Source organism: Mus caroli, unplaced genomic scaffold, assembly GCF_978045245.1.
Source record: "Mus caroli unplaced genomic scaffold, Mus_caroli_1 scaffold_7, whole genome shotgun sequence".
Lineage (NCBI taxonomy): Eukaryota > Metazoa > Chordata > Mammalia > Rodentia > Muridae > Mus > Mus caroli.
The window spans coordinates 92,729,277-92,746,660 of NW_028227262.1; the positions used below are offsets into that span (position 1 = coordinate 92,729,277).

General features: G+C 40.1%; 1 protein-coding gene across 5 annotated transcripts in view; it reads left to right on the top strand.

Moving 5' to 3' along the window:
* Nucleotides 1-17,384, top strand: part of Pde1c (phosphodiesterase 1C) — a 575,927-nt gene that overhangs the window by 494,037 nt on the left and 64,506 nt on the right. For all 5 annotated transcript variants that reach the window (XM_085840595.1, XM_029478709.2, XM_085840594.1 and 2 more), the window contains 5 exons: nt 2,510-2,611; nt 3,174-3,294; nt 9,382-9,463; nt 12,056-12,176; nt 14,791-14,966. In XM_085840595.1, coding sequence (XP_085696721.1) covers nt 2,510-2,611; nt 3,174-3,294; nt 9,382-9,463; nt 12,056-12,176; nt 14,791-14,966 — 602 coding nt within the window. The remainder of the gene's footprint in view (nt 1-2,509; nt 2,612-3,173; nt 3,295-9,381; nt 9,464-12,055; nt 12,177-14,790; nt 14,967-17,384) is intronic.

Here is a 17,384-nt window from a genome sequence, read left to right on the forward strand (position 1 = left end):
ATTTCATCTCTCCTACTTCAGAATGTACCCTTAAAGAAAAACATGAGGGTAGCCCCGAGACACTAACCTTTATCCGAAACCATGTTCACAAGAGCCAAGCTATGATCCATCCTGGACACCCATCTTGGTGGGAGAGGTGGTGAGTGCATGAGTGCCACAGTATACCATGTTCTCTCCTTCCACCATGGGAATCAAACTCAGGTGATTAGACTTGGTGGCAAGTGCCTTCAGCCAGGAACCCATCTTGCTAGCCCCTATGGTGGAGTTTTATTCAGCTCCAAAGAAGAAGGAAATTATGGCATTCATAGAAAAATAGGTAAACTTATGAGTCTGCAGCATCTAAATTAAATAAGCACACATATGACATAACGGTAGAATGGTGTCTCTTTTGAGAGAAGAGGGAAGAAGAACAAAGTGGAGGGTATAATCTAAGAGTAGAGATACTCATGAACACAGGGCCATACTGAACGCTATCACTTTGTATACCAATTAAAAATCATTTAGTGTGAAGGTCAGAGGTCAATGTTAAATGTTCTCTACAGAGCTATATAGTGCTCCAGCTTGCTTTCTTTTCTTTTCTCTTCTTCTCTTCTCTTCTCTTCTCTTCTCTTCTCTTCTCTTCTCTTCTCTTCTCTTCTCTTCTCTTCTCTTCTCTTCTCTTTTTTTTTCTTTCTTCCTTTTTTAAAGCATCATTCCTTGAACCTGTGCAGGCCACTTCTCACTTAGTAGTACTATTTGAACAGGAATCCTTGGGGATCCTCTTGTGCTGATCCCTCTTCCCTCAGTGCTAGGTCACAAGCATGTTTTGTTATAGCCAGCACACAGGTCCTCATGCTTGCTTGGCAAGCTCTGTACCACTTTAGACACTTCTCTAGATTTTTTTTTTTTTTTTACCACTTGATTCTTGACAAAGGTGTTGAGTCAATTCAATGAGGAAAGGAAAGTATTTTTAACAAATGGTGTTCTAGTAACTTTGACTCTTACTTCAAACCATACTCAAAAATCAACTCATACTCAAACCTTCTCATAAAACAGAGCACAAAATCTAGACAGGCTGAGATAGCTCAACTGGGAAAGTTTCAGACTGAAGAATAGAATGTAAAATTTGAAAGGGCTCCTTGGCTCAGAATGCAGCCCAGTGGTAGGCACCCTGGGTTTGCTCCCAGCATGTTTGGTAACAGTGGCAAGAATATTACAGCAAGGCACATCAATGCCTTCAGGACATGTGGTATTCTTAGAATACCAAAGGTGAGAAGCATTTAAAAAAAAATAATTTAACTTAATGAAAATTAAACTGCTTGGAATTGATATAATTGATGCAATTAAACTTTCTGGAATTCACATAAGCTAAGAAACCAGAGAAGGATGGATTCTGTGCATATTCTACTGCAGTTTGTATCCAGGAGCATAACGAACCTTGACAATTCAGGAATAAGAATTATTAAAATAAAACCCTCTTTTTAAAAAGTAAAAATAATTAAAACATAGCTTCCTAAAAATTTATATTCAAATGGCAAAAGTACTTGAGAAATATTTGCTGATAGTATTTGGCAATTAAAATCACAATTAGACACCACTGCATTCACAGTAGAAGGCTAGAATTAAAAGCTAACAGAAGGCAAGGCAAAAAAACAAAAAACAAAACAAACAAACAAAAAAACCCCTAGAACTTTAACACACTTGTCAAACGTGATGTTAAACAGTCATTTTGCAAAGGATTGGTAGATTTTTATACAGTTTAATGCTCAGGAGCCCAACATGGCAGCCATTGTACTTCTGGATATCTGCTCTAAAGCAGTGAGGTCATGTCCATACAGAAATGAGCACAGAGATGCTCAGATGTGCTGTACTCTCTAAAGTAGTGTAGAACAAACCAAATGTCCACCAGCTGCTAAATGCATGCCCATCTGAGAAGTGAACCCTTCAATTCAGATTTCAGCACCATAGCTCCACTGCAACTCTTCCTGTATATTAATTCTCCAAATGACAGAGGCATCATATTCTGTTGTAAACATTTATTTTATTTATAAATTCTGTGTGAGTACACACATACACACACACACACCTGAGAGGAAATACACAAGAAGGTGATCTAACTGATGTGGGTGCTTAAAATCGAACTCAGGACCTCTGCAAGAATATTAAATGCTCTTAAACACTGAGCAATCTCTCTCGGTGTTTCATATTCCTTTTTTCTTTTTTAATTTATGAGTGTTGATGTGTTAAAACACACCAGAAGAGGGCATCAGATCCCATTACAGTAAGCTACCATGTGGTTACTGGGAATTGAACTCAGGACTTCAAGAAGTACAGTCTGTGCTCTTAATCTATCCAGCTCCCTATATCATATTATTAATAAATTATTCTTTAGTTCTGACCACTGCAAAGACTGACATTAGATTTGAAATGTCTGAAACAATTAACTGATTTTGACCAAATGTTGCAAAAAGTAACTTGGATTTTCTTTTTCTTTACTTTCCTGTCTTTTCTTCACCGGTGTCCCCAAAAGGGAGTTTCGAACTTTGGTTATTGAGATGGTAATGGCCACAGATATGTCCTGTCATTTCCAGCAAATCAAAGCCATGAAGACAGCCCTGCAGCAACCAGAAGCGTGAGTTGCCTGTGATATCATGCTCTATGGAGCTTTGAACTCAAGTCTGTACATTTTATATATTGAAAACATATCACCTTCAGGATAATGGTTGGGTTATCTCAGGAAGTAGTCATGTCTGGAACAAAAAGCTTGAACGTCATACAGCATCTCCCAATTATGTGCAGGTGTATCAGAGTAAATATAAGACATTGTACCACTTTGTCCCAAATTAGCATCATTTCCCTGTTAGTAATTAAATGATCAAAGGTCTGTTAAATATAGAGATAACTAAAGAAAGTATTGTTTAGATTTCTTTTGACATCTAAATGGAGGCATTTTATAAATTGGTTAAATGAGAAGTAAATACTGACATGCTCATTCACTAACAAGGTGACAATCCTTAGAAGCAAAAAGTTGTTCATTCACTAACATGATGGCAGACCTTGGAAGCAAATAGTTGTTTCCTCAACTCGGTGCTAGTTGAGTTTGAGGAGAGCAAACAGAGGGGATTTTAAAGATGGTTGAACTCCAATGTTTGAAGTGTGTGGTCACCATGTGCTTGCCTGTGTTGGGGTTGCAGAATTGAGAAGCCGAAAGCCTTATCCCTCATGCTACACACAGCAGACATCAGTCATCCTGCGAAGGCATGGGACCTGCACCACCGCTGGACCATGTCTCTCCTGGAGGAGTTCTTTAGACAGGTACCTTGTCTCTTGCTGCTCCCCATGGCTGGTATTGGATACTTTGGGAATCAAATATTTTGGCACCTCTCTGGCAAAGACCATAGAGGATATCATTATTGGGGTGGGGGTGGGGTTCTCACAGTAGTTTAATTTCTGCATTTGTAATGTTTTAATTTTATCTAATTCTGACTCTTAAGACATTAGTGAAATGCATTGTGTCTTAGGTCTTTCTGCTTAGATGAAGAAAAGTGTTTCCTGGTAGTAGTCTCTTGACTGAGTATCACTTAATCCCCACTGCCTTTTTGGCCTAATGAGTTACCAAAAAGGTTATTTTTGACTTGTATCCTTTTTTCCCCCCAGGGTTCAGGTGGGTTGTCTCTTTTGATGGGTAAGCCATGGTGCAATGTTTCAAAACAAAGATGTGGCAAATTAGAGTCAAGAAATCACCAGGAATCATTATTCAAGTACATTTTAATGTAGCTGCACCTTCAATCCAGAGTCATGATATCTATATGAGCAGACAGTCTTTAATGAGCATGCATTGCTTTAAGACAAATGCAAATGTGTACATATAACAGATAAAAGAACTAAAACAAATGCACAGCACCAAGACAGAGGTCTTCGGGCATAGGGTTAGTTCTTTAGCCTGACGCCGATGCTGGCCTCACCTTAAGAAGAGCTGCTACACAAACACCTGCTTTAAGACATGAGACCCTGGGTCAGTCCATGAAATGTAGATTACAGACTTAAGCTGCTGTTAGTTCATATGAGTAAAAGAACCCAGCTAATTCTTGTTTGTTCACAAAGGTGAGGACACAACATGGGTTTTAAGGACCCTAACCCCATAAATCAGTTTTTAGTATCACATCTCACCATTGTTCCCTCAAGTGACTAAGGATGGGTTCTTTCTCTGAGCCTTAGTTTATTATCTGCTGCTTTAATACCATACCCGAGTGAGGATAATTTATAAAGAATAGAAATTGATTTAGATCATGGTTTTGGAACTGAGGAGCACATTAGCCTGCATCATCAGCACCTGATGTAGCTCCTTGTATCTTAACTGGGCAGGAGCATCACAAGGCAAGTATGCTAGTTCTGGTCTTTCTACTTTAAAGCTACTGACACCTTCAAGGGGTAATGTAATCATGTAGTCATGAGTGACCCATTCTTATCCATTTTACCTCCCAAAGACTTTGCCTCTAAATACCATTAACATGACTTTGAGAATTAAGTCTCGACCATGTTAGCTGTGGAACACACTAGTTACTATGGGCTTTGGCCATAAGATGATGCTGACACTCGTGCTTTTATGACTTTTGTTTGAATTGGAAAATAATAGCATAATAATATCTATATGTATATTTTTCCTGAAATTGTACACACAGTCTGGCAGTAAGTAGGATTGGAGTTAACAGTCACAAAGCCATGAGATTTGATTCCAACTGGTTTGTTGTCTGGGACGAATAAGATCACCATTCTGATTCTCCTGTCTTTTATATTGTATGTGATTTTTTTTTTAACGGAACAGAAAAGATTTGGAGTAGGTTTGTACCACGGACTGGTCTCAGTTGGTCCCCCTCAATCTGCTGGAGAAATCAGGGTCCCGGTACAGGTGGACAGGGAGTTGGCAAAAAAATGACAAACAGACACAGACACAAGGGAGTATGGTATCTGAATGTAATTTCTCAAAGCAAGATCAGATTTTTAATACAGAATAAAATAGGGAAGTTAGGTGACACATCAGCAAGGTACAATGAGGTTACCAGATGCTTAATGACTCTTACACAAAACAGAGGAATGCATACATAAATACTGACAGGAACTGGGCAATAAAACAACTGAGACAAAGTCAGCTCTATCTAAGGTCAGCTATATTCTTATGAATAATGCAATACTCTAGTTCCTCCTTAAACCACAGCCAGATCTACTTCCTAATCCATTGAAAATTCCTGTATAAGGGAGTGACTCAGCTTTTATTCTAAGTGATTGTATGGGGGGTAGGGGGGAACTTTCTACTAATAAGTAATGTAGTCTGCCATACATAACTATAATAAGAATTCTAAACTTCCTTTGCTAAGCTTGCCCTGAGATTTCTAACTCTATGTAGTAGATAGTAATGCCTGATTTCTTTCACTATCTCTCTTACAATACTAGAGGCAATTCTGAATGTCACTGAATGGGCAACATTCTTACTGAATTCCAAGTCCATGGTTGGCTCAAGAACTACCTAGGACATTGGTGAAGGTCAGAAAGCAAAGTTCAATTTTGCTTAGGTATTTGGCAAGTCATTGCTTGGAGGCACCTATAAAAGAACAATACTGAAAGAAAGCACACAGATCCATTCACTGACTAACGCAAGGACAAGTTTGGAGCATTAGTTATATGGGATGCCACAGTTCCAGGAGACTAAGTTTCAATGAACTTTTCGCCTCAGGACTGCGTCCCAAGTTTTTAGGCCTGTTACAGGAGTCACTACTGGAGTGGGTGTGGCAGGTTTGAATGAATATTCTTAAGAACCTTTCAGCATCAACTATCCTGTGTTCTTTTCAGTATTAATAGGTGCCTGTCTACATATGCACACCCACCTTTACCCTAAGCTTATGTGTTCTGTCCTTATGTGGACTGTTCCTTTGTGCAGTCATTATATGGGCTCCAGAGTAATTAATTCCCAGGTTCCATGATGTGGAGTGGGCATGGGAAACTTGAGAGACACAGCTGTGACTCTGATGTGTGTACAAGGACAACCAACTACAAATTCATCCTTCACTGAGGGCTTTTCTCTAATTATTCACCTCTCCTTTTTCATATGCTCCCTTTGATATAATTTTGTAAAAATACTCTCTCAGGCTAGAAATATTCAGTCTGTGGCCAATGGGTAAATCATGGTCAAAACTCGTGAGATTGATACATTGAAGTGGTTCCATTTTGAATTATGAGAGTATGTGAATTTGTTAATATGGGAACATTATCTCCTCACTATAAAGAAAACCTTGTTTGCTTGCATATACCCATACCCTCAAATGCAATGAAAATGTGCTAGAGGCAATGTGGAAATAACCATATTGGGTTTTTTGGCCTATCAAAGGTGGAGTGTTAACCCCTTGGACTGGAACTGGGTTCAGTGACTATAACTCAGTAAAGTATTTTTTATTGACTTAACCCAGATGCCAAAGTGTAGTAGGAAACCCATGAAGGAGGGGTGCTCACCCAGATCTTAATGATAGCTTTAAAATTGGACGGCTCACATGGGAAAACTCAATGGGACCAGAGAGCCTTTAAAAATGTATTCAGAATGTTGGGCTATATTTCAAAATAACAGCATGGCATATTATGGACATGGTCCAGGCATTCTTGCTCTTCTGAAAGAGGGAGTTACACATTCAGCTTCATAACCATGTTTTACAAACTCCATGCCATAGCCATGGGTGCTCTTAGGTGAAACACTGACTTTGAAGAAGGATGTTTGCCTTGGTAAGTCCTTCTTGTCCTGAAGACCTTCAAGGTCTGTTTCCTTTGCACTGATGTACATTTTTACATTTTCAAGATATCTCATCCTGTTCTTTTCATTTCTTCTGTCTGTGGGTGTTTCCTCATCAATGAGTTTGTTTTCTGACATATATATTGTTGAACTTTTCCTTTTTCCCCCCTACAAGATTGTGTTGTTCATTTTACAATTGTCTTTTCTTTATCAATACCTTAATTATGGTTTTCACCATTATTCATTTCATTTACTTTTATTTTTCTAACTCTCCGAGGATGAAAGTTACTTCATCTGCTTTTCCTTTCACTTGTTTAGAAAAATAGAAGCTGAATAGTGTTTGTTTACTGCTGGGAAGCTCGCTGCTCTGACAGTGTGCTCCAACACTTTAATAACTGTTCTTTAATAGCTGTTCTTTCAAACTGGTTTTTCTTTTTCTTTAGTCCAAGAGTTACTTCAAGTAGAGTATTTTCCAAACATTTCTATACTTTCAATAATATATTTATTCACTTTTGTTTTTATTTACCAAATAGTTTGTTATTATTTGGTGACTAAATTAAGCTTATGTAGTATCTTTGTGAATGTCTGTGGATCATGCAAAATGCTCGCATTTCACTTTCAGGCAAAACCCTGTCAGATGTGTCTGTGTAACAAACAGTTAACCTTCTGCTACTGTGACAAAACACCTGGGAACATAAATTTCAAAGAGGGAAAGTTTATGTGGACTCACAGTTACAGACGTTTCAGTACAGAATTAGCCAACTCTGTCATGTGTAGGTCTTTCGCAAGGCAGAAACATCAAGGTAGACTGTCAGGGTAAAAGAATAGTGCTCTCCTGCTGGCAACCAGTAAGCCAAGAGATCCAAAGTAGAAAGTTCTGAATATAAGAGTTATAACCTTTAAAGATGAGCCCCTGGTAACTCACTTCCTCCAAGCACATTCAGCTATGAACTCATCAGGCCTGAGTCCATTGTACCAGCTGGGGACCAAGTCATCAACACATTCTATATTCAGTCATAGTGGTCTGCCTTCTTCATTGTGTCAGTTAAATATCTTAGATTTACATACGTGAGCCTCATTGGGCTGACAGTTTTAATACATTCCCATGTATCCATTAGAACTTTTGCTCCATAAATGCTGATTTTGTGTCATTTGATTCTTGGCTCTTTGTAGGTATTAGGCCCTCATAGTATGTGATACCCCTGATCAGTAAAAAGCCTCCTCTTAGAAATCTACTTTTTTCTTCTGCTAAAATCCTTATCTGACTCCTTGGTGACGTTACTTAGAAATAAGTATCCAAGTGTTGAGACAGTCTTGGCTGTAAGCTCCTTAAGTTTTTGAGTGCTACTAGTAATGTTCATTACAATTACAGTGTGCCCGCTGGAACAAATTCTCTCCATGTTTCTCAAAGCCTGACTTCAAATATGGCTACCTCCATGGCAACAGTAATTCTTTAAGTAGTTTTTGTTTTTTTTTTTTGTTTTTTATTGGCTTATATGTATTTTTGTCATTTGTCCTTGTGATAAGCCCTTTAGATTTGGGACTATTATCCCACATTTAACAGATGGAAATTTGTGAAATAGCAAAGGTTAGGGACCTTTCTAGGACCATACACCTGTCAGCAACAAGGTAGGATTCAAGCCAGACTGGTAGCTATTATCCAGTGTAAGTTATGCCCCAGTACAGGGGAACGCCAGGGCCAAGAAGTGGGAGTGGGTGGGTAGGGGAGCAGGGCAGGGGGTGGGTATAAGGAACTTTCAGGATAGCATTTGAAATGTAAATGAAGAATATATCTAATAAAAAATAAAGAAAAAGAAAAAAAAAAGAAATAGTGCAATGTACTGATGGACTGATGAGCTATATTCTCCTTACTCTGGACATGGCAAAGATTGAACTTCTGCTTCATGTTTTTAAAAGCTACATCTATCAATAGTTAGACAACCCAAGCTGCTTATCCCATAAAAAAGCTACCTCTATCAACAGTTAGACAACCCAAGCTGCTTATCCCATAGTGTTTGTATTAGAGAGGTGCTTTTTAGTTCCCTAAAGACTGTTCTGGCCAAACAATTATACTGTGTTGCCGTCTAATAACTGGCTCTTACTAGTCCACTTTTCACAACAGACCAAGCATTAAGACTACAAACACAGAAGCACTTACTCCTGTTGTGTCTGGCTTTAGGTGACATTAGGGGACAAAGCTGCATCAGTAAGTTTGATTTTCCTGTTGGACACTGCTCACCACTGGGGGTTCAGTTGCTAGAAGAAGGCCACAGGTAGCCGCAGGAAAACCATGGGGAACACAGCCATTCTGACTGTGATGTTGGCTCTAGGCCACAGGACACATGGATTGCTGCCTAGTTTTCCCTGGGGAACCTATTGCAGGCCCAGTAAAACTTCCTTTGGGACAGCATGAGCCTTTGCATTAAGAGGGAATGATTGTTCCCCAGAAGCCACCACTACTTGGTGTCTTTTGTTTAGAGAAGCATGCCCCCCAGGACTTATTATGCAATGTAATAGTAATCATTAAGATAAAAATAAGTGGCCTAAGCAGTAGCTGGCGTTGTAAATAGATTCTGAGCAGCTCAGCACACTGTTCTTTTGTTCACCGTGACCTTCTATTTTTCTAGGGTGACAGAGAAGCAGAGCTGGGGCTGCCATTTTCTCCTCTTTGTGACAGAAAGTCAACCATGGTTGCTCAGTCACAAGTGGGTAGGTATTTGCCAGATGATTGGAAGGGGCATCAGATGATACATATATGTAGTGGTCGGGGCCACTGAGCTTGGGGATCCCAGGTGGGGCTGGATCTCACTGCTGCCAGCCTCTGGCAGGGTGGAGTCCTGTCTTTCTCTATGGACTGTGGTTGGTTCTGGAAGAGATTGTACAGAGTCACCCTGGGGTCTCCATCATTTCTACCAAAAGGAAAGGGAGCTTCAACTTCTCAAGGAGATGGCCATGCATACCGTAGTTAGGAAGCCTGTTTGCTTCAGCTGCCATTGTGCTTCAATATGAGAAGTAACCTCACCACCGTGCTGCTTCTGTCTGCACTCAGGACTTAACATTTACAATGGAATACCAAGATAGTATATGGAGAACAACAATATGAACTACCCAGTACCCCAGAGCTCGTGTCTCTAGCTGCATATGGAGCAGAAGATGGCCTCGTCAGCCATCATTGGGAAGAGAGGCCCCTTGGTCTTGCAAACTTTATATGCCCCAGTACAGGGGAATGTCAGGGCCAAGAAGTGGGAGTGGGTGGGTAGGGGAGCAGGGCGGGGGGAGGGTATAGGGGACTCTCGGGATAACATTCGAAATGTAAATGAAGAAAATATCTAATAAAAATTGAAAAAAATAAAAGTTTTTAAAATAAAAAACAAAACAAAACAAAAAAATAAACCCAAAGAGCCTTTAAACAGAGGTGGTCCACATAGTAAGGAGTCATATTTGAGCTATATCTGAGAAAGTATTCAAGCAGTGTCTAGGTAGGTTGTAATAGATATTAGTACATGTTGGCAGTGGCTTAGTGGTAGAAAAAATGACACTGCAGACAGGAGATGGAGAAAGCAGAGAGATTAAAACTGCTTAACATGGTCAGTGAATTCTCTGTAGCTCCAGTATGGCAGGAGCAGTGGGTAGGGAATTTGATAAAGAAAGAGACATTATAGAGAGAATCAGGCAAGGATTTTACATTGTGCCAAGAATAGCACATCCATATATTTTCCTGTAGGAAACGGGGGCATATCCAAAGAATTCTGTGTATCATCAAATACTGCCATTTGAACTCACAATTAAATTGTAGTGAACTGCAAAACAAATTTTGTTAACAGTGTTAGTTGATCAGATGAACCGTTCTTCCCTTGTGGGTTACATTGCAGGATGTTTGCTATCCTCTGCTGAGTGTCACCAGCACCAGTAGCATTATCTCCTTAGTAACTGTGGAAACTACATAGTCATTTCTGCATTTCCAGATACCCACTCAGAGGAGTGGGCAGTGTCCCCCTTGGTTGGTATTTAATTTCCTTCCTTACATGTGGCTGTGATGAGTTAGTGCCAGTGTGTGTTTATTTTCACTCAGTGAGTCATAAATACTCATCTAGTTTTCTCTTTTTGGTGTGTGTGTGACAGGGGAAGGAATGTTATTAATATAATCACTATATGTCACTATATGCTGGCTTTTACTACCTCCTCAGTATGGCCATCTTAAAAGGTATCATTTCATTAATGACCCTAACCCAGTTTTTAGCCCTTTTCTTCTCACTCTTCCCATCTCCTTCTGCCTCCTCTGTCTCAAGTCCACATCTTGTAGTCCATCCTCTGTCTTCTCTCATTTCTTCTGCTTTGCTGCTGGAGCCGCCTGAAGAATCCCTCTCAAGCCACCCACCTGGCTGTGCTGGGCCATGTGTACCTCTGGTAACCAGGTTACAATAGCTCTGCTTCTCCGTTTCTTTAACAAGACTTTGCTGCCTCAGTCTTTCCTACTCATTGCCTCTTCATGCCTCTTGTTGAAAGAACCATATCAAAGGAACCTTGAATATATCGCCACAAAGATGCACAGACTTCTTCATGCCAGCCCAGTACTCCTCCAATTCTAAACCCCAGGATCTTCCTTCCCTAAACTATGGATAACTGGCTCTCCAACCCTCTTCGCCCCTCCCTTCGCCCCTCCCCCCAAGTCCAAAGCATTCTTTACACCTAATCATCCCTCAGACAACTTTTGCATGCTTTCCCACCTCCCTCTACCCAGAATGAATAGCCACATCTCTCTTGCCACCCATCCTTCAGCATTCAGCTCAAACACCACAATCTCCACACACCTGTTCACTGCTCTCTATGGGAGCAAAATGTCTCCTCTCCATTCTCTTCTGTTTCTTTCCTAGGAGCCTTCTTCTTGGTTTCTCCTTTGGCCCTGCAGAAATTCTAGGGGTCGTTTTTGTGCCCACTAAATCTTACCTATAAATTCCCTGAGGGCTGCTCAGTTGAATTATTCATCTTCAGCCTTTTACAAAACACATCACAGTGCTTATTACATAGCAGGTGTTAAATTGTATTTTTAAGCATTAAATTGAATCACTTATTGAAAAGTCCTGAGGAAATTATATAGGGGAAATGAAACTGACTCATGGCATCAGTGAGAATGAGACTAACTAGCTCTTGGCAGATTTGGAGCTCCTATGTAGATGTGGTGTTTTGTTTGCTTGGTTGGGTTTTTGTTTGTTTAAGGAAAGACTAATTGGTTTCTAGTGGAAAACCTGGGCTGGCCCCTGTTAGCATGTTGTTATCTGAGTCATTGCTGCTTCTCCGTAGGTTTTATTGACTTCATTGTGGAGCCCACCTTCACTGTGCTCACGGACATGACCGAGAAGATTGTGAGTCCATTAATTGACGAAAGCTCCCAGGCTGGTGGGACAGGCCAGAGGAGATCAAGGTCAGTGGGGAAAGTTTGAAACCTGGTGGCGATGGAAATCTCTTGTTGGGGGTATGTGTGGTATCACAATGAGCTGTACTTCTTTTACTTCTTACAGGGGACATGTCTACCTCCTTTTCTTTCGTAGGAGTTGAGATGATGCTATCTGTGTTCTCTAGGCTGACCCATAACAGGTCAGGCAAAGTCAGAGCAGAATGCCCCTAGTCTCAGAAATCTTTGTTTCTAAGCAGCACTGATGATTATACTTCTGCCATGCACAGTCAGCCCTTGTTCCTGATCATGTAGATAATCATGCTTTGGATCAGATGTCTTACAAGAGATGAGGCTGACTATCATCTCTAAGTTTAGAAAAGAAAGTGGAATACAGATTGTAAAAATATACAGCACCTCAAATTTAAGTGTTTTCTAGTGCCATGGGTCATAGCATAAAACATAAGGATATCAGAGTAAAACAGTAGAGGTCATGCTATATAGCCTGTTGTCAGGCTTAAAATCCTGATTCCGTTGCTTATTAACTTGTGTAGCCCCAGACAAGTCAGCTCAGTGCCCTAGTTTCATTCCCTGTATCTGTGATAAAATATTGACAAAATCAACTCTAATGGAGAGTTTATTTGTTGTATAGTTCCTGGTTATAGTCTTGCATTATGGGGAAGTCAAGGCAGGAATTTGATGCAGCAGGTCACATCCACATTCAAGACCAAAGAGAGTCAATTCGTGTATATTTACTCGAGTTGACTTTTTCCTTTTTGATACAGTCCAGGATCCAAGCCTTATGGAAGTCCCAAAGTAGGCTTCAACTTTCCACATCAATTAATATAATGAAAATAATCCCACATACATGTCCACAAACAAGCAAACTGATGAACATGACCTAGATAATTCCTTGTTGAGACTCTTTTCCCAGTTGATAGAACACACTGCACATCATTATTAGTGATCCAAATAGGATCGTAACTGGCCCCTGCAGAAAATTGTAATTTTCTGTACAAAGTGTGGAAGACAAAATGGGTGTAGAATACCAGACAGCTAGATAAGTCATAAAGTAATAAATTTCACAATTGTAATGGAGAGAAGGACTAGCCACATTAAACATCACTTGTAAGAGATGCTGAGAATTTTGGATGCTGCTGCTTGTAGCTGTCTCTGGTGAGAGCTGTTTGATAACATGGTTTGTACCTATGTCAGGCAGCCAGAGGGTTCCTCTCACTTGTCAATTTCTCTAATAAAGGGAGAAAAGAACATACACTGGATTTCTGTATTGACTTTTCAAGGTTGTATTACTACAACCCTGCAGGTACCAACCTGTAAATGCATTGGAAAGGAGGAGGACAGAAAGATTTTTTAATATTCCTGCTTTTAATCTATTCACACTAGTAACATGCATGTAAATAGTACAGACCTTCAGCAACAAAGTGTGCCTTTGACTGTAATAGTCCAACACCTAACTTTATTATATATCTTTATATGGTTTGTGTGGAGATGCTTACCATAAATTAATAAAAGACTTGCCTTGATGGATGCTTAATTTATAAAATTTCACTTTGTAACAATTATATGGTTGCTAGATAAACAATTAAACTAAGGATGGTTAATATGAGTATACATCAAAGATGCTAAAACTGAGGACAGAGCCCTGATAAGTTCAGATACTTTCTTAGCTCTTCAAGTACTGGTTGAAATGAATGCCAGTAATTTTTCGTTATCATTCACTGATACATGGTAGTAACTTGTATAGCTACTTAGGAATATGCAATCCTTCATCAGAAGACTTACTCTCTTGATGTTTCCAATATGTCCCATGTTGAAAGCACAAAGTAGAATTCATTTAAAATTAGATCCTTGGCAAGGTCTGGTCATCTGCCATCCCTAAGAAGCATAGGAGAAGCATCATGTTTTATGAGCTTAGGGAATTGAGACTAGAATTTTAAAGGCCAATGAAATGACTCAGTAGGTAAGGGGAAACGTTATCAAGCTTGATGGTCCAAGTTTGCTCCCCAGAACCCACATGATTAAAGAAGACAGTTCCTGAATATTGTCCTCTGACTTCCACATGTATACCCTGGTATGTGCAGATAGGTAGGTAGGTAGATAGATAGATAGAATAGAATAGATTAGAATAGAATAGAATAGAATAGAATAGAATAGAATAGCTATAACATTAGAGGATCTTGAGTCCAGGAGGAGGGTAAACTAAAGAACACATATTGGTTTGCCAACTAGCTTGGAATAGTGGTCAGTGATAGATTAATTCATCCTGAAACAAATAGAACTCCATTTAAATTTTTTTCATTTCAAAAAACAAAACAGATCAAATAAATGCTAGCGGATCCTAGTTACCAGAAAAAAAGAATGCCCATGCAGCATAGAAGGAAGTAAGGAATACCGTGACACATGAACATGCAGTGTTGTGGTTTTTCCTGCTAAAGCTCTGAATTTCATATTCATGTTATATATGAAACAGAATCTCCACAAACCCCAGGGCCAGGGAGTTTCATGAAGACAGCTCAGCAAATCCCACTCAGCATTCTGTGGCCTCTCTCACTGCTTGCAGGCTTGCATGCTGCAGATGCTGACACTAACACTCATCTTTGGTATGATTTCTTCTGTTCCCCAGTTTGAACAGCATCAACTCAGCAGATGCAAAGCGATCCGGTGTCAAGAGTTCTGGGTCAGAAGGAAGTGCTCCCATCAACAATTCTGTCATTCCTGTTGACTATAAGAGTTTTAAAGCCACTTGGACTGAGGTGGTGCAGATCAATCGGGAGCGGTGGCGAGCCAAGGTACCCAAAGGTAATGTGCTCTTCAGGAAGAATCTTCTACAATTATCCAGGCAAACTCAGTGCTCACTTGCAAAACAAGTGGCTGCCTTCTATGATTTATGGGCCTTTTAAGCATGGCACATTGCTCCCGAGACTGGGTTCTGAGTGCTGAATACTCCCATATGATAATTCTTATTCTCTCGAATGCTGAGTGCATGGCAGGATATGGCTGGCCTCCAAGCCAATTCTCCCTTTCTGTAACACACCTAATCCTCTTCTAGTGTTAGTACTGGGGTTAGTACTTCTTGGTCTCTGCTAGGCTATCTTGTTTTACATTTCATGTCAGCTGCCACAGCTGTAAAGCCTTTCTCTCATCTACCTTAGTAAAGCCTGGTCAATAGCTACGGTCTGCTGTGCCATGGTATGAGAAGCCTTAGTATTCTTCTAGCAACTTCCTGTCCTATGGATGGTTTTCCTCTACTTGTTCCCAACCATGAAACTGACTGATGCAGTTTTTGTTTTGTTTTGTTTCTGTTGTTGTTTTGTTTGGTTGGGTTTGGGGGAGGTGATAATAACTTGTAAGTAAACTGAAGTTTCCTGAAGCAAATCTCATCAAGTTCAGGTCAGAAAGCTGTGACTCTTGCTATTATGCACAAAAATTATAAAATGTCATGCCTTGGGGGTTTTAGTTCATATATTCACATGTTTGCTTTTATTATTGACCATGACTGGCACATACAACATGATCACACTGTTTAGATAGAGAGGCACATGTATATAGGGAACACAAGTCCGAGTAATATGAATCTATGATGGCAGATCTCAGGGAGACTCAAAGATGTGAATTAGTTCTTGATGTTCAGGGATGGGGGTGATGGTAGGAGACTTTGTAGAGGTGAGCTTTCAATAGCAGTCAGTGTCTCCTGTCACCTGTTGTGTGCCATATACTTTCTAGATTCCATGCCCAGTGCCAAAGGATATTGTGGATATCCCTATCCTCTGGGTCCATAGGAAAGGGCATTTATGTTAGAGTTTGATACAATGGATGAGGGAGAATGAATACTTTGTATGTATCAACATCCCTGAGCCCCAAACCCTCAGAGCAGCCAAGATTCTTGAGGCTTTGTCCTCAAACAACACCTGCACTGTTCTTCTGCCTGTGTCAGCACATGTGGAAAGAAGGTAGGATGGTAAATGCTTTGGGATATATTCTGTTGCTATAACAAAGTATCTGATACTCACTTATTTTACAAAGAATTAAGGTGTTGGTTTCAGCCTTGCTTGCTTCATGGCAGATGGAGTTACATGAAGAGTCAGAGCCAGTGTGCAAATTTAAATTCCTATTCTCATAATCCCACTGACATCATTGTGGTGTCCCTACCCTCGAGATCTGGCCTAGTCCTCGTTACATCACAGAGCTCCTATTCCAATTAACCTTTACATTTAACGGTTGAGCTTTTGATACATGAAAGCTAGAGGACAACTCTAAGTCCTCGCATTGCATTTGTGGATTCTGCAGTCCCCACCCTAGATAGCTAGAAGCATCCAGCAGCTGGACTGTTTCAAAGGCTAGACACTGACGTGCCATCAAAAATCCTGAAAATAATAATTCAGGTAAGACAAGGAGTTTAAATTTATAGTGTTCTTGGGGCATAACTAGGTCATTATCTTCTGGGGACAGATGTTATACCCTGAGCTATGGAGGGAACCAACACCTGTTCTATATTTTAATTGTAAGCACTGAGGGTCTATTCAAAAGCTTCTAGCAATTTAAATCCTCTGTGTTGGCAGGCTACTGCACCATTGGAAGAACATTCTCCCATGATTATTATACCTGAACATCTAATTTCTGACAACACACAATTTAAGGAGGTCATTCAAAATCATTTGTTTGCAATTATCTTGGTTACTGAAATTACCTTCTGAACTAATCACCTGGGGAAACATTAACTGGCTTTTTTTTTTCCCAAAGAATAACTGGTCCTTTCAAAAGGACAGATAAACACCCCATCATTTTATAATGCACTAGCTTTGCAGGTAGAGATACAGAAACTATTTTAAGCAGCAGGAAAGGACTTATCCCTTAACCCTGCTTGGGGCCTTTGGGAAGACATCCAGTAGGTAGAATTTGAAGGACATTGGGATTTTCTTGAGGATATTAGAAATAGGAGCTGGAGGGGTGAAGAAGATACCAACATAGTAATACATAATAAAAGAAATCTTCATGGTGGTATGTGTTTGTAATCTCATGATGGGGAACAGAGACTGCTCACTTGGGCTCACTGCCCCCCTAGCCTAGCCCACGTGAAGATCTGTATGTAGGTCAGTGAGAGACCCTGTCTTGGGGTGTAGGTAAGTACTACATGAGGAAAACACACACACACACACAGAGAGAGAGAGAGAGAGAGAGAGAGAGAGAGAGAGAGAGAGAGAGAGAGAGAGAGAGAGA